The sequence below is a fragment of the Elgaria multicarinata genome, chromosome 15 (genome assembly GCF_023053635.1).
Source record: "Elgaria multicarinata webbii isolate HBS135686 ecotype San Diego chromosome 15, rElgMul1.1.pri, whole genome shotgun sequence".
Taxonomy (NCBI): Eukaryota; Metazoa; Chordata; class Lepidosauria; order Squamata; family Anguidae; genus Elgaria; species Elgaria multicarinata.
Window position 1 is genome coordinate 25,178,791 of NC_086185.1, and position 17,805 is coordinate 25,196,595.

A 17,805-nucleotide genomic window follows, 5' to 3' on the forward strand; every position below is an offset into this window, starting at 1 on the left:
CCGAGGGACAAGGAGGCAGATGGTGCCCATGGAGGTGAATTAAGAGGAGCAAGAGCTGTCGAGGTAAAAGACCAGGAGTGCAGTTGCTCCATGGCCCAGACAGGAATCCTGGGGAAATGGGCAGGGGAGGTTGGCAAACCTTTCCCTAGGTGTAGGGTGGCTCTTGCTGAGGCATGATAGGGTCCCACCAGGTGGTGGGCTGAGCGGCATTTGGCTGTGTTGGTGGATGGGCTGTAATGTCCCGGGTCCTTCTGCTGCTGCTCAGCGCTACTCACCAGGCCCGAACCTGCAACCCGCCCCTCACAGAATTCGGAATGCAGTGACCCAGAAACCCACTTTCTCCGCTTTGCAATGACCTGGGTAGTTGGAGTAGATTTCCACCGGTTCGCTCGCCAAGTGAGCACGGCCTATTGTGTTGCACAGTTTGAGCACGTGCGTTCACGTCTTTGGGAATTTTGCAAGGTTCATTCATGAGTCGAGACGGAAATGAATTGTCTTGCTCTGCCCTCTGTTCTTTGCAAACAGCGGGTGGGGGGGGGTGGGGGGAATTGGGGATGAGGGCAGGGGGAGGTTCTGCAGTATATTTTTCTCCCTGAAAAGTAGGCTGTAAATCTAATCATGGCAGAGAGGGGGGGAGCAAAGAGGCTTTATATTGGATGACAGAGGAGCCTCATACCCAGTGCAAGCATGGCAGAGCTCCCTAACCCTGTTACCTTTCTCCAGGACTCGGCTTCAGCATCGCTGGTGGCATTGGGAACCAGCACATCCCTGGAGACAACAGCATCTACATCACCAAGATCATAGAAGGTGGGGCGGCCCAGAAGGACGGGCGGCTGCAGATCGGCGACCGGCTGCTAGCAGTGAGCGCACCACTTGCTTTGACCTGAGTCCTGGGGTGGGCGGCACTGTGGATGGTAGCAGTTCTTGGCATGAGAGAGAGCCGGGCACTGGACATGTTCCCCATAGCAGAGAACCTTCTGGCTCCATCAAGAGCATTGATGAGGCTTTCTGGAGGCATCTGGTTATTTACTGGTTATTAGGACAGATAAAAAGAAGTACTTCTCCACGCCATGCATAGTTAAACTGTGGAATTCGCTTCCACAAGATGTAGTGATGCCCACCCATTTAGATGGCTTGAAGAAGGCTATCGGTGGGTCTTCATCCTGATGGAGGAGAAGGCTATTGATGGGTCCTCAATAGCTACCTCCAGAATCAGAGGCAGTAGGCCTATATGCACCAGTTGGTGGGGAACATGGGTGGGAGGGTGCTGTTGCACTGTGTCCTGCTTTGTTGGTCCCTGGTCATCAGCTGGTTGGCCACTGCGTGAACCGAGTGCTGGACTAGATGGACCCTTGCTCTCATCCAGCAGGGCTCTTCTGATGTTCTTATGTACTGTGAGAAGCAGGAAGCTGGGTTCAATGGTCCTGTCTCAGCAAGGCCCTTTCTGTGTTTTCATGAACCATGAGAGCTTAGAATCAGGGGTAGTCTGTCAGATGCTAGAAACATAAAGCTGGGGACGGCTGTGGCAGTGAAGCCCTGCTGGTAGACTCCTTGGAGGCTTCTGGTTGGGCGCTGTGTGAAGAAGGATAGTCGTGTAGATGGGCCTTTGGTCCGACCTGGCAAGCCGCCTCTTCTTCTTGGCTCAGTCCAGGGCTGCAGAACGTTTTTGGCTTGAGGACCAAATTCCACCGCAGAGAAGTCCTTGGGCCCCCCTGCATTCCAGTGGTGGGCGGAGCCAAAGGCAAAAGTGGGGTGGAGCCAGGAATGCCAGCATATTGACTCTTCTACTGCCAGCCACGAAGCCTTAGGAGAGGCATTTCAGCCTTTTAGAAGGTGGGGTGTGTGTGTGTGTGTGGAGAGGAGACAGCACAAGAACAAAGAAAACGCCCAACCATCGACGGTTAGGGGAAAAAGGAGCGCGGCCATTTGGGGAACCCTGAAGGGCTAAATTTTGCCCCCTAGGCTCTGAGCTCTGCCACCCCTCCAGCTCTGGCTGTTTTTCCCTCCCCCCACCCTTGACTACTGTCCCCAGGTGAACAACACCAACTTGCAGGACGTGCGGCACGAGGAGGCCGTGGCTGCGCTGAAGAACACCTCGGATATGGTGTACTTAAAGGTGGCCAAGCCAGGCAGCTCCCACCTCAACGACATGTACGCACCACCCGACTACGCCAGCAGTACGTATCTGCCTCCTGCCTGCCGCTTGCGCCTGGGGAGGGGCTGTAGCTCAGGGGTAGATTTCTGCGCTTTGCGTGCCAAAAGTCCCAGGTCTGATCCCCAGCTCCTCCAGTTAAAAAAGGGTCAGGAAGCCAGAGATGGGGGAGACTTTTCTCTCCAGCTGCGACTCTGGGGAGCAGCCACCCAGCCAGAGAGAACTTATATTGGGCCCGATGGAAGAAAAATAGTCTAACCTTCAATAAAGTGCTTTCCTGTGGTCCTATTTCTATGTTCACCGTTGCCATTAGGCCAACATTTTTGGTATTCCCAAGGCAACCAATAAGCTCAGTTGTATTGGGGGACTGGGTAGAATTCACTGTCAGTTTGCCTCCGTCTTCCCATGGCCTGTCTCAGTTACTGAAAGGAAAAGGGAGATACTAGAAGCCTCAACGCCATGCCTTCTGCCGCCTCCTGATCCTAGATGTCTGGGGGATAATTGTAGTTATAATTTTATTTATTTATTTATTTATTGCGCTTATATACTGCTCCCATAGCCGGGGCTCTGTGGGCGGTTTACAGAAATTCTAAAATTAAGATAAAAACGAGTATACAAAATTTAAAATTCTAAAACACAGTTATGTTGGGGAACATGGGCGGGAGGGTGCTGTTGCACCAGGTCCTGCTGTGTTGGTCCCTGGCCGATGGCTGATTGGCCACTGTGTGAACAGAGTGCTGGACTAGATGGACCCTTGGTCTGATCCAGCAGGGCACTTCTGATGTTCTTATATGCTCAGAGGCGCTCTCCCCCCCCCCCCCCACCGGCAATAATTATTTCTACAAATGCATCTGGGTGGAGCTTTAACATCCAGAACATCCGGGCCACTTCCTGTCGAACACTGCTCCATGCTTCATCTTCTGTTTCTGTCAGCCTGTTATCTTCTGGCTAAAACTGCCCACTTCCCTGTAGCTGTAGAAAAGGAGGTAAGGAAGAAGGAAAGGCGGAGAGAGACCGGAGGGATGGGTGCAGCAGGAGGCAAATGTCACCCCTGCTCTTGATATCACTGGTGGTGAGAGTGGGGGAAGAGTCCTAGAATACAGAGCCACAATGGCTACTAGTCCTGATGGCCATATGCTACGTCCAGTGTCAGAGGCGGTATGCCCATGTACACCAGCTGCTGGGGAATATTTGCAGGAGGGCGCTGTTGCACTGAAGTCCTGCTTGTGGGTTTCCCACTGGGGGCAGCTGGTTGGCCACTGTAGGAACACAGTGCTGGATGAGATGGACCCTTGGCCTGTTCCAGCATGGCTCTTCTTCTGTTCTTATGTACTAGCAGCAGGGAGAAGGGTAGGGTCCTCTGTGGGGATACCGGGCCCTGTCCTTTCGCCATTTGGGCTTGCCTCAGGATCCCATGCCTTTGTCTCCGTAGCCTTCTCCGCCTTGGCCGACAACCACATAAGCCATAACCCTGGCCTGGGCTACCTAGGAGGCATGGAGAGCAAGCCGGCCTACCCTGCTCCACCACAGGTCACCCCTGCTCGCTACTCACCCGTGCCACGCCATATGATCGGTGATGAGGATTTCACCAGGTGAGCAATGAAGCCAAATGCACACTGCCTTCCCTTCCTCACGGTTTGGGAGTTTGATGTCAGAGGAATTGGGGGGGGAATTGTCTGCCTGGGTGTCCCTAGATGGGTATGTGGAGCTGTTCAGTCCTGGCTGGTTTGGCAGCAAACATGGTATGTAAAGGCGTGCTCTATATGTGGATTTCCATCCTCTGGCTGGCCTGGGCCACGCCTGGCTCCAAAAAACTAGAGTGAATGAGTGTGGAGAGGGCGGGTCTTATAGGAGGGGTTCCTGTTGAATTTCAGAATATACCCCCTCCCCACAAATCCAAGAATCCTAGGCAGGGCTCAGTATTCTCTGCGATTTTTTTTAAAAAAGGAAATCAGAATTCTGCACCAAGAAAAACTGAGTCCTGCAAGTTGCATATATTATGCAAATCAGGCAAAGTTGCATAATTTCCTACTTCTGTTACTCATGGGGAGGGGTAAGACAATGAAGCTCCACCCCCTTACGCCCTGGAAATCCTTTTCAGCCTCACATTCATAACAATAGTACTTAGTGTTTAGTGTTCAAAACACTTCACATACATTACGGCAGTATTCCTTCCAAGAACCCTGCAAGGTGGGCCGGTACTGAAAACACTTTTGCAGACTTAGGAAGACACTATATGATCGTTCAGTAGAATCACGATTGTAAGAGAAATTATTTATTTCTTGAAATATCTGTCTGTCACTTTCACCCAGAAAGTTCCAAACAGTTTTACAATAATGAAGTTACAATTAGTTAATGTTTGAAATAGTCCTGCTAGGTGCTGTGCGGCACCCAGAAGGAACACGGCCTCTTCTGCTGAAGGTTTGCTATCCACGGGAGATAGTAGAGACGAGAGCGATGGGGAAATGGAGAAGCCAGGGCCTGACAGTAGGGAGGGGTGGAGGAGGGAGAGAAGGCAGTGGAGGAACTGGAGTGAGGCAACACGTTCTGCAGGCATTGAGCCCTGGAAATGTTAGGGTATCCATCACCCGTGTGACTCCACATCCATTTATTCTTCTATAATCACACGATTGCACAGCAGTGCTAGTCAGTGGCCACTTGAGGGCATCCAGGGAGTTCTCGGGGGATCCAGGACAAGGCCTAGCAGGAGGAGGCAGTTGCACCGGGAAGCATGCTGAGCACCAGCAGGAAGCAGTAGCTGGATTAGTGCTTGGAGGTGCGGTAGCGAAAGACCTCGAGCCCAAGAATGTGGGAATCCAAGGGGCCAGCTCGGAGCGATGCTCCCTTTTTTTGCCTGCTGGACCGGCAGTTTCACATGTGCACAGATGCGCATACAACAAGCTTGACTTCGTGGCTGGCTGACCAGGTGGCTCCTGCTCCCAGCCACTCAGCATGGAAAGGGTAGGCGACATGGAGTCCATGGGCACCAGTGTGCCCTGGACACCATTCTAAGTGCCTACGGAGGTGCCCTAACCCTCCCACTTTTTTTTACATGATTTATTTAATTCTTTAAATTTATTTTCATACCAGGACCTGGATTACTGTAAAATAGGTTTCTTTTGTTGCTGAAAACTGGACTCAAAGGAGTTGTTTAGTGTGTTGGGGCTCAGCCCCACACCTGTGCTTTTTATTTAGTCCTTTGGGCCGGGGACTTGTCTTTTGCCATATCTCCCACAGCAGCCATTTTGTGGTGGTGCCCAGGACAGTTTCTTGAATTACCAAATGTGCCCACGGCCCGAAAAAGTTCCCTACCCCTGCAGCTGGGTCTGCCTGGCACTCAAGAATTTATACTGGCTTTCCCCAACCTGGTGCCATTCCAAATGTGTCAGACTACATCCTCCATCATTCCCAGCTGGCTGGGAATGATGGGAGTTGCACTCTGTCCCATCTAGAGGGCACCAGTTTGGGGAAGGTTGATGGAGGCCCCTTTCAGTAGCATATGAATGAAGTATATTGGTTTGGACCACTTGGTTTCCCAGGCGTGGCAGCCCAGGACGAGACGTTTCCCAAAGATCAGTTCTTGACCTGCCCTGTCGTCTCCACGGCATGAGGGCTGTTGGGCAGGGAGGGGTTAAGGCCTCTTCCGGGCAGGCCTTCTCCCAACGCCATCAGCGGGCGTCTGCTTCATCTCAACCTTTCAAAGACAGCTCCTGCACGGGCAGCACGGGGGGTGGCGGGGGCCGAGAGAGGCCCAGATAAAATGCAAGCCACCCGGCCCCTTTTGCTCTCATCGGGCGCAGAGAGAAGCTGCCACCATGATCACCGTCAACGTCTCGTCCTCTATGGCATGCAGGCGGCGCCCTTCCCAGCCACCCCCTGCTCCCGGGCACCAAACAGGCCTCAGGTACTGTGCCCTCTCCTCTCGGTGCTTAGGTTGACAAGGGGGATCTGGCACATGCCTCTGCTGCAGGTGCTTGGGTGGGTGGGATACTTTGGGGGCATGAGACTGCTCCCACAAATCCTGTCGGGATTTGCCTCTCCCACCCCAGGATTGAGCACCTGCAGTGAGGGCTTGGATGAGCAGGGCTTCAAGGAATGCAGAGCTCCTGCAGAGCTTGGGGCGTTGCACGGTCTGGGCCTGCTGTCCAGTGGAGCCCCGAGTGCCCATTGGTGCCAATGGAAGGGGTGATTTTGGAGGGGGTTATTTTTCAATTAATTGTCATGCAGGTGGCACTTTTCAGGGGGAGTTGCAGCTGGGGAGGGGAGGGTTAACTCTCCCCTCCCCACATGCTGCATGACGCCGCTCCGTCTCTCCCTGAATGGCACGTCAGCTTAGAAAAAGAAAAAAACCCTTTTTTCCCATGGGTTTGGGATGATCTGAAGCAAGGCGCAAATGAATTGCAGAATTTTTTATTTTATTTCAGTGCTTTGAGATGAGAAATGAGTGGGCTGGCTTGGCCTCCAATGCAACTTAAATAAATCCCACTAATTATTTCTGTATTTGCATATATGCGCATAAAATCAACATATGCCAACTGGATACAGATTTGTGCCCAGGAATGCCCCTGGGGAGCGCTCCTCCCTCTTGCGCCCCCAGCTGTCCAGTGGAGTTAAAAAGCAGGGCTAGTCAGCAATAGGTACAGAGGAGGAGGGCTTCCAGCTATGTGGGGAGTAAGGAATGGGTTGTGTGGTCAGCTCAGGAGTACATCAGGGTTGGTCTTTGTTGTGTTGCAGACCACAAGGAGTGTACAGACACCCATGACCTGTTCCTCGTGTGTTGCTCTTCCATTTGTTCTCTTCAAGGTTGCTGGAAGGGCCTGAGAAAAGCAGGTGGCCTGGTTCAGACAACACACTAAACCATGCTGGCTTAACCACAACATGGTTAAGGGAATGCATTGACCTTAATGCATCCCATTAACCATTTTGTGGTCAAGCAGCATGGTTTAGTGTGTTGTCTGAACCAGGCCGAAATCTTTCAAATGCATAGGCCATCAATGGAGGGCTGTGTCCCCCTCCCTCAAACCAAGGAGCCACAGCCTCTTCCCCACCTTGTCTCTGGCACACAAGGGAATTCTTCCCCGGAGCCGTTCACCAGCTATTCACCCACACCTGCCCCGGTAGCATCTTCTTTGCACCTCCCTATCATCATCAGCAGGATATATATGCAAATTTGCATCACGTACACTTGAATTCATGTTTTCTTCCTTGGCGCAGAAGTGGGGTTACTTTGGAAAGAGCTGGGGAGTGCACACAGCACGCTTGCCCAAACTACAGGATCATGGGGCTGGATCTTTAGCTGAGTCCCACCTGAGCGTGCATAAAACTCCCGTCAAGTCAGACAGAAGGGATCTGGTTTGCATCAGATGCAAACTTGCCCATTCGCCCAGCAAGATTCTTGTTTTGCTCCTAGCATTTCCGTGTTTATTCTCTGTGTAGGCAACTTGTGGGTTAGTATGCAACGTTTGTCCTAGTAGAGTAGACCCACTGAAATGAATGGAACTTGTTAGAGTCTCATTCCTCTCCAAAATGTCAGTTGTGATGGCAACTGATCTATTTGTTATGAGACAGCAGTCTAGCAGGCATGGGCCCCCCCACCAGATGAGTTATTTATTTTATGTCTTTGGAGTGTTTGAAGTGAATCCTCCCAAAGATTAAAAACATAAAAGATAAAAGCAATACCAAACTGTGCCAAGCAAACACAACAGAAAAGCAATAAATAAATATCTGATGATGCATGTGATGCCGGAAGGGGGACCATGCAGACAAACCTCCGCTCTGCCCCAGCTGTGCCTGGGGCCGCTGTCCTCACATTTGCCGTCTGTCCTGCCAGGGAGCCTCGGAAGATCACGCTGCACAAAGGCTCCACAGGCTTGGGTTTCAACATCGTTGGCGGTGAGGACGGCGAGGGCATCTTCGTCTCCTTCATCCTGGCGGGCGGCCCTGCTGACCTGAGCGGGGAGCTCCGTCGTGGAGACCGCATCCTCTCGGTGAGTGGGACCAGGCCCTGTCCTGGCATTGCAGTCTCCTCCGACCTGGTGCAGTGTTGGACTGCAACTCCAGTGCGGGATATGGGAGAGGGGCTTCTCTGTGGTAGCACCCCTGTGGTGGAATTCTCTCCCCTTGGAGGCCCGACCGGCACCATTTCGGCACCCAAATTAAAACATTGCTTTTTATTAAAGCCTTTCAAGGCTAAAATTCTCCAAGGTTGCACATGGTAACTGTTCCTATTGCATTTAAATTTTTCCTACTGGTTTTAGTTTGTATATACGTTTTTAGCTGTGTATATTTATTGTATTACGTTATCTGTACACCTCCCTGAGATCCTGGTGATATAGGGCAGGATACAAATGTTTATTTATTTTTATTTATTTATTTATTTATTACATTTTTATACCGCCCAATAGCCGAAGCTCTCTGGGCGGTTCACAAAAATGAATAAATAAATAAATAAATAAATAAATAAATGAATGAATTCCCACCATTCCCAGCCAACCTGGCCAAAATGATGGAATTGTAGTCTAACACATTGGGAGGGCACCAGGTTGTGAGAGGCTGTGGTATTGTGTGGGAGCCTCCTTTGCAGGGAGCAGAAGCCCTACCTGCAGCCCAAGCGTCTGTATTCCCCTGGGGTCTGCTCCAGGCAGAGCGGCAGCTAAGTGCTCTAAATCTGGCAGCAAGCAGGTTGGAGTGTCGCCTCCCCTAGGCCAACCCTTCCCCATCCCTTCTCTAGGATCTGAGGGATCCTGCCCCAGGCACTAAGGTGTTAACGTGTTTTGCCCACACAGAGCAGCTCACCAGACCGGTCTGGGTTAGTTATCCCAGCCCACAGCCCAGCCCAACGCGGTAGAAGCAAGCTTCCTCTTCAGGAGCGAGAGTACAAAAAAGAGCTGGATCTTGTAGCTTGAGCCTAAATGGAACTTGTGTGCGGGGCCCTGAAGCATAATGCTCGCCCCTTAAAGGCACCGATGGCGCAAGCTGTCCGAACACCCCATTTCCAGGAAGAAGCAGCTGCACTGGGTCAGGTCGGGCGTTTGCTTCCTGAAAAGCTTCGGCATTTGACACCCGGGCGCCTGGTGCCCTTTTTCTCCAGCGTCTGGGCCAGTAGGGACCTGGGCTTGCAGCTATAGGGGATTGAGACCGTTGGTGTGGGGCTGTCAGCAGGCAGAGGGTGTTGCATGCTGGGAGTTAAGTGTGCAGTGCCATCATAGGCGAGGCGGGTGGCACCGGCTTTCCTTCTCAAGGTGAGCTGACAGGGGTGGGGTCTGTTTGCCCAGGTGAACGGCGTCAATCTCCGGAATGCAACACACGAGCAAGCGGCGGCGGCGCTGAAGAGGGCTGGGCAGACGGTCACCATTGTAGCCCAGTACAGGCCTGAAGGTAGGGAATTCTCTTGCATCTCTCCTGCCGGGAGCTTCCCCTTCCCCAAACCAGTGTCTCTCCTTGCGTTGCGTGTCGGTAACAGGTTTGGCTGCCGCTGTGAACGGCTGGCCTTTTAGTCGATGGTGGGCGAGAAGGCCAAGGACTGAGCTGTGGAGCGAGAGAGCGAAAGCCTCAGTCTCTACAGGCCGGGCCTGTTCTTGTCGGCTGGATGAAGGATGGTTTGACCACATTTATGAGCTCCTTGCCGGAGCCTTTGCATGTGTCCGGCTCTTGTCAGAAACAGGATGCACCAGGATTTGTCCCATCAGCAGGGATGGGAGGCTTGGCTTAGCCACTCTGCCGCTTGTGCCTAGGCTCAACGTCAGATTGAACTATGGCAGCACACTGCAGGATCGGTGCGGCTGAATGTCATTGCTGTCTTGCTTCTTATCATTATCTGCTGCTGCCCTGTTCTTGTCAGGGACTTCCTCCTGCCGTGGTCCTGCTCCCCTATCAAGCATCCTGTTCCTGCATGGAACTCATCCCCACCCTTCCTCCTTGCAGGGTGCATGAAGTATGTGTGTGGAAAAGAGAGTGATTGCGCTGCGAAAAACTGTTGCAGTATACAGCAGTTCCTGGGTCCTGCAAGGAGTGGTGCCGTGGGTTCATTCCTGACCGTGGGACCTTCCATCTGGAGAATTTTCTTGGCCCTATAGCAGCCTTCCCCAGTCTGGCGCCCTCCAATTGTGCTGGACTACAGCTGGATGGGGGGGATGCTGGCATTGTAGTCCAGCAAATCTGGAAGGCACCAGGTGGAGAAGGCTTGATAGGGTTGATTCTCCACCGTATGGTTGCTGTTTTGCAATCCCTTGCTATTTAGATTTTATTATCCAAAGTGCATCCCCCACCCCACCCCAAAAGGGCAGCAATTTGCATAAAATGCATTATGTGCATTTATATGTATAGATGCAAGCTTAGAAACAATTCATCACTACAATTCAAATAGAAATTCAGTACATCTCACTAGGGTGTGAAGGACTATGACCGGGCGGCCTGTGTGCCTTGCTCCATATGCTGTCCAGGTGCTTTTGATGGGCAGTTTCATGGCCTGGTTTTGGACCGGATTGCCCTCCGTAAAAGAGGACCCACAGCCGCCCTAAGACTAAAAAAGTTCATAATATGTGGGTCGGAATACGCTGCCTCCGTGCTGGAGTGTGAATCGCTTTACATTAGTCCTTCTGAAGCACTTGATAGCCATGATGAGAATCTTTCTCTCTTTGTCCTGGCATGGGCTTGGAGGGTGTTGGCCCCTTCTTTGTATGGGTGGCAGATGGTCAAATCTGAGTGTCTCAAAGAGAGGAGATCAGAGTTGCCTTCATCTTTCACCACCCTAATAGGGCTCCTGTGCCAAGAACAGCTGTATGACAGGCAGCAGTTCAACATGGCAAGCTTCCACAGGGCTGTACTGTGCAAAGCTGTCCCTGTTGGACTTCTGCCTGCCTTGTAGCACAACCCTGCCCCCGCCGTCTCGTCTGCATTCATTAAAACGCGTTGGTGGTGTGTTTAGGTGGCGGGGGAGGGGAAGAGTGGGAGGCGTGGCTTTGTAAGCAAATAAGGAAGCTCTTGTTGGGTTGGTGGGAGGAACTGCAGCTTTAATGGCACAATCAGGCTCAGCGATTGTGAAGGCGCGGGCGACGATTGGAGGAAGAGAACTGATTGACGTGGAAGTCTCAGTGGCAGGGGCGGAGCCAACAGGAGGGAGGGGACAGAGTCTCAGGCGGCGCTTAAGAGGCGGGACTGTGAGCGATGGAAAGAAGTCGGGACTCGGGGTGGGCGGTGCGTGTGTGAGGGAGCGCGGGCGACGATTGGACGGAGGCGATCTTAGAAGGCCGGTCCTTAGTTGAGAGAGCGCGAGTGGCGATTGGGCCGAGGCGGGATGCGGGATGCGGGCCTTCGCTGAGGCGGCGCGAGGTGCGATTGGGCGGTGGGCAGGAGGGCTGTTTGCGATTGGACAGGGCCAGCTGCGGAGGCGGGGCCTCGGCGTTCCCGTCCGTGCGGGCGGCTTCGCTTTGTGTGATGGGGGAGGGAAAGAGAGGAGGAGGAGGAGGAGGAGGAGCCGCCGCCGCCGCCGCCGCCGTTGATCCGGGCGGGCGCCAGGACAGGTGAGGAGAAGGGGGTGGGGTGAGGAGGGGGCTTGTGGAGCCCCCCTCTCTCTCCCCACCGATGGTTGGGGGTCACGGTCTATCCCCCCCACGGTGAGGAGCCCCCTCAGAATGTCCCGGAGAAGGAGGGACCGGCCGATCTCCCGCTCGTGGCAGGCAGGAGGGGCTCGTGGCTGCGAGGCCGCCCCCGCCCCCCTCAGGTTGCCCACAAAAGGCACCGAAGTGGCCTCGTAGCCGCCTGGGGTGAGGCAAGGAGGGAGCGGGCCAGCAGCCCACCTCGGCCCCCGGGCTTCTCTTCGTGGAAAGTCGAGCGAGCTCCTTTCCTCCGGCTTGGCACCTCTTCATGGGGGGCAGCGAGGCGGGGGGGGGGGGTGCGCGTATATATAAAAAAGAAGCCCTTTGTGGGGAGGGGGCGGCTCCACGTGGCTTATTCGCCAGCTCTGGGGTGCTTCGTCGCTTACAATTGTTCATTTATGCCCCAGTGGCCTTCTTTTGCACGCTTATCCCGCCTTTCTTCGAGGTGGCGCGCGGGGTTCTTTCCACATACCCCCCCCCCCGGTGCTGGCTGGCGTGGGGGGAGACCTGGCCCTGGGTCACCCGGCGTGCCTATGCTGTTTAGTTTAGAAGACAGGTGATGGAGGTGTGTAAAACGATGCATGGTGTAGAGAAAGAGGAAAGTTTTTCTTCCTCCGTCAGAACACTAGAGCATAATACAGTGGGGTCACATCCCATGAAGCTGACAGGTGGGCTGTTCAGGACAGATAAAAGGAAGGACTTCTTCACACAGAGCTTAGTTAAACTATGGAATTTGCTCTTACAAGATGTAGTGATGGTTTTAAAAGGGCATTAGACAAATTCATGGAACAGGAGAAAGCTGTCCATGGCTAATACCCTGTTTCCCCGAAGGTAAGACATCCCCCCAAAATAAGACCTACTTCCAGTTTTGCCTCTCGCTGTAATATAAGGCATCCCCCCGAAAATAAGACCTTTTTTTTTTGTTCAACAATAAATGTGTACCGTATTCTTCTTCATGGAAAAATAAGACATCCCCTGAAAATAAGACCTAGCGCATCTTTGGGAGCAAAAATTAATATAAGACACTGTCTTATTTTCGGGGAAACAGGGTAGTTGTTCTTATTGTTGTTATTATTTATTACATTTATATACCTCCCCATAGCCAGAGCTCTCTGGGCAGTTAAGACAAGTAGAATTGAACATGGCTCTGTGCCGGTGGTCTTCAACTGGTCCTGACCCAGGGCCCACATCAGACTCCCAACCTGCAACATGGGACCTGCTTTCAAAATTTTCTCCATGCCCAACATGGCTGCAACAGCTTTGCCGCGACCCTTATGGACTGATCTCATGATCCATTTTTAGCTCACGACCCACCAGTTGAAGACCATTGCTCTGTGCTACCTCCAGTATCAGAGGCAGGATGTCTATGTACATCAGTTGCTGGGGAACATGGGTGGGAGGGTGCTGTTGCATTCTTGGCCTCTTGTGGATTCCTGGTCAACAGTTGATTGTCCATAGTGTGAACAGAATGCTGGACTAGATGGATCCGTTGGTCTGATCCAGCACGGCTCTTCTTACATTCTTACCCCACACTGGTTGGTTATGTACTGCCACAGTCGTCGGACTAACAATTAATGTGGTTATTAGCTATTAACACTACTAGTTGTGTCTCCTGAGGAAAGGCCTTCTCTTGCGGCAGGCAGCTCGGCTCTAGCCCATGTGGGATTCTCTGTTCACTTTTCCTATGTCTGCTTGGAACACCTGTGATCATATGACTGCCTAAGTCTGTGGTGAGGCGGAGGGAGAGAAGGCTTCAGGGCCTTGTCAGTGGCTAGTGAAAGACATGGGAGTTCAAAGAGCTGCTCTCTAAGGAAGCCCAGTGACAACCAGTAATGATGGGGGTGTCTGCTAGCACAGAGCTACCTTTCCTGTTTTTGGAAGTCGTCCCAAGGCCAGTGAGCTAAAGGAGGGGACATCTGTAGCTTTGAATAGCCCAAAGTGAGCACCTCTCGAGATTTAAGGAGCCATTGTCAAGAAATACTTTTGTAAGCCGCCATGAGAGCCTTTTTTTGCTGAATGGCAGCATAAAAATGTTTAAATAAATAAATAAATGGCTCCTTTATCCTGTGCCCAGCTCAAGGCGTCCGGTGCATGTAAAGGCAAAGGTAACAGTTGTCCCCTTTTGTTGGAGAGCCATACCTGTGCATTTGGGATGAGTGTGTGATCTATATCCAAGGGTGGCACTGGAGCAGGCTGACCTGGGCCTGGGGTGTATGCAGTTGATACAGATTTGGGGATGAGTCCTGGGACTTTGCATGGTGTTTTAATAGTCATCTTGCCATCCCATCCCGTTTTTTGTTGTTGTTATGGAGTCTTTCCTTTTTGCAATCAATGGATATTCAGTGGCTCTGAGAAATGTTTGTATAGTAGTCATAGACCTAGTTGCCAGCTAGTTACATTTAATCAGAGGTTTGGAGCAGCACACTTCAGGGGTACAAAGGTTGTCTGCTGTGTAGTTAGTTGTGCAGTATGTCACTGATAGAAACTGACAGTCCTGAATGAGCGGCCAAGGAGGAGGAACTTCCTGATCACCAAGGAGGATGTCTATAATGGTACAAACTTGTGCTTGATGGTTTTGATTGGGAGAAATCTTACTCCAACCGCTGTTAATTCATCATCATTTTTAAAGTAGCAGATTTTTGTTTCTAATCTCAACACAAAGCAATCGGAGATGGCTGCACTAGGCTGAGAGGCAGCTGCCAAAGTGACTAATCCAGAGAATGTTTGGGGGGAAACCTGAACAGTTGAGATTTATTGTCTCTGGGCTTTCTATGTCACTGGCCAATGACTGTACTTAGGTACCTACTGAAATATTCAGGAGTTTAAATAGCACACCAGAGGTGTTGCCTGATAAAGCCTCGCCTACTTTGTCATAGGTGTCTTCTTCCTGTCCTTGTTTTATGTATATTTCTCCATAGGAATGTTTTCTATAAACTGGTACTTGGGCTTTGTCATTTTCTAAGCCTCTTCTGTTCTTCTACACTTTTCTAGAGAGAAGGGTGTGGAAGAAGCTCTGCAAGAGCAGCAAACATACCTGGTAAGGGAGGTACAGAACCTGTGCAGGGAAGTCCCTCCAATCACAGCCTTGAGTTACTTTTGTGTAGTCCGTGATGTGTTGCCTGCCAGTGCAGAAAGGGAAGTAGGTTTGTACTCCTGTATTTCAGGTTCCGTTTGCAAAGTGAGATTTAACAAAGTAACCTGAGCCACAGTGTGGGTTGGGCACTTGTGTTCAGCAAAAATGGAGTTAGAGATTTAACAGCGGCTGCTGGCTAAATATCAGAAATGCCACTGGGCTTTGCAATGCATGGCCTTGTTGAACTATGTTATATGTATAAATGACAGTCCCATTAGTACCTAAGCTCAGTGCAGAAAGGAGCTTTGTTATTTTTAATGTCATAACTGAACAGAAGCACTAGAGGCTTCTGAGAAAAGCCAGCAGTATCTGAAGAGCTTCAAGGTATGCAAACATGTCGCTGTTCAGAGCCTTTTTAAGCTATGCTGTTGCCAGCATGGAGTGTTTGGGCTAGTGGAATTCTGTCTAAAACTAAAACGTCTCTGTGATGGCCACAAACGTATGAGGCAGATTTTTAAGCTTGTGGAATTGTTCATTACTTTAGGGTAGAAGGGCTTTGTGGCTAAGGACTAGCTGAGTGGTTATATCAAAGTTGGCAGCTTAAAAGGCAGTTATAGCAAAGATCTGAATGTCTCCTTCCTGCAGTTATGTGGTATTGTGTTTCCAGGGCAGTTTAGAGTGCCAACACTTCTGTAAGCACTCAAATTAAAAATATTAACAAGGGGAGCCCTCAAGCAGAGATTGGCATAATCACTGATGGTAGAATAGAAAATAATGGGATTACAGAGAGCATTCAACATAGGAACAGAGAAAGCTGCTTTACACGGAGTCAAACCATTGGCCCATATAGTCCAGTATTGTTGACACTGACCGGCAGTAGCTCTTCAGGGTTTCAGGCAGGATTCTTTCCTAGCCCTACCTGGAGATGCTGGGGAGTGAACCTGGGACCTTCTATATGCAAACCCATTGCATTATACCATTGCCCCTAAGATTGCTGGAAACCAGAAAGGGAAAATGTTGGATTCCCCCTCCCTTTTTGGAAATACAGAAATCTCCAGTTACTTGTGTGTTTCCATTTTGGATGAAGCACCCTGACCCATTTTAGCAGGTTCAGCCTGGTAACCATCACATGCCCTGCAGAGCCTAATTTGAATGGGTGCAGACCCCTCCTGCCCCATTACATCTTCAGACTCCTAACATGCAGACACTGTGATATCACTCTCAAGTCAGGTTCCCCCTTCCCCCCCACTTATTTCCCCCCATTTCCAAACATGATAATAGATAGATAGATAAGATAGATTAAAATAGAATCTTAAGCCACAAAGTAAAAACAGATCCATTAAAACACAATTAAAAATCCCAACAATGGAAAAAATAGACAGCACTCAACCAATTAAAAAACCCTTCAACAACAGACAAGTTGATATGTCAAAAGCCTGCTAAAATAAAGATGTCCTTGCCTGCTGATGGATTGATAAGAGAGAGGGATGTGTCTTAGCCTCCCTCAGCAGGGAGTCTCAGTGCCTGGGTAGCAACCAAGAACACCCTCTCTATGGTCTTCCTTCCAACTTTTGTAAACCGCCCAGAGAGCTTCAGCTATGGGGCGGTATATAAATGCAATCAATCAATATGGTCCCCAGCAGATGTGACTCTAGAAGGTGGTGGATCTGAAAGAAGGTTCATATGACAAAAGGAGATCTTCCTGTTATTTATTTATTTATTTATTTATTTATTGTATTTTTATCCCACACCTCAGCCAAAAAGGCTCCCTGAGCGGCTTATAATCAATCAGTAAAGAAGACAGTCCCTGCCCTCAGGCTTACATTCTAAAAAGTACATGACACACAAGGAAAAGGGGATCCGGAGGGAAGAGGGAAAAGAAATTAAGGATACTGTTTCGCAGGGCTGGTGGGAAGGCCCTGCTCTCCCCCTCCCCTCTCCCAATGGAGGGGCAGACCAAGCCCCTGTTAGCTTGGTCCCAAGTTGTATAAGGCTTTACAGTTCATAACCAGCAGTTTGAACTGGGCCTGGGAACCGACCGGTAGCTGGTGAAGTTGTTGTTACAAGGGAGTCACATGCTCCCTGTAGTGGGCCCCAGAAGCTTACTGCTTAGAGACTTGTTGGTCAGGAATAGTCGTGCTGGATAGTCACACACTTTCTGTCTTGCTTGATCTTGTACTTAATGACTGAATTATCATAGACTTAGTACTTGTTTGATCCTGTACTGTTCCTGAAGCTTGCAGTTATTTCAGGAAGAACCTTCATTTATTCTTTGCTACTGTCATAGGAAACAGTGTGAAGCTGATTGGTTTACAGTTCTGCCTTTGGAGAAAGTGGTCAGAGTATAGGTCCCCGGTAGCCGGCAATCCTTTTCATGCATTGTCACTGAAACGATGTACCAGCGGTAGGAGGTTCTTGCTCTGCACGCTCTCTCAGGCTGCTGTGTGCAACCTGCGGCTGAAATGGTGGCAGCTGCAGAAAGGAACAGGAGATTAATCCTTCCAGTCAAAATGTACCTCGCCATCAACTTGAGCTAGCTGAGTGAACCGTTGTGGTTAGTGTGGGATGCTAGATTCCTGCCTGTCGTGAAACATTCATGTGCTAGTGACACATGCAGCTTGGTGCTCAGCCTAATGCTAGAGCTTTGCAGCCAATTAGAGGTTAATATGGCAACTGCCTCTCTTACTAGCTGGGTTTACCATAGAAACAAATCCTGTAGGAGAGTGGGGGTTGGGCTTGCGCAAACACAAAACCATGTGGAATTGTACTGAAAGCCATTAGCGTCAGGCTCATGGAACAAATGTTGGGGTAAAGCCGTAGGTAATAGCCTCACAGATTCCAAGATTCCATAGCATTCTGAGTTGGGGAATCTGAGACTTTGAAGACCAAAGAAGGACTTTGAATAAACAGAGTCCTTCTAGCTCGGGAGTACGTAATGACACTCAGGTTCTTGAACTCATTTTGAACTTTCAGAAGCATGAAGA

The 17,805-nt window shown here is 50.6% G+C and overlaps 1 protein-coding gene across 4 annotated transcripts in view; it reads left to right on the forward strand.

Annotated features, from left to right (window-relative positions):
• DLG3 (discs large MAGUK scaffold protein 3) overlaps positions 1 to 17,805 on the forward strand; it is a 78,129-nt gene that overhangs the window by 37,806 nt on the left and 22,518 nt on the right. For 3 of the 4 annotated variants that reach the window (XM_063141605.1, XM_063141607.1, XM_063141606.1), the window contains 5 exons: positions 724 to 860; positions 2,033 to 2,177; positions 3,585 to 3,744; positions 7,983 to 8,139; positions 9,427 to 9,529. In XM_063141605.1, coding sequence (XP_062997675.1) covers positions 724 to 860; positions 2,033 to 2,177; positions 3,585 to 3,744; positions 7,983 to 8,139; positions 9,427 to 9,529 — 702 coding nt within the window. Of the gene's footprint in view, positions 1 to 723; positions 861 to 2,032; positions 2,178 to 3,584; positions 3,745 to 7,982; positions 8,140 to 9,037; positions 9,175 to 9,426; positions 9,530 to 17,805 lie in introns of those variants that run through there. The other variant, XM_063141608.1, reaches the window with a different exon arrangement.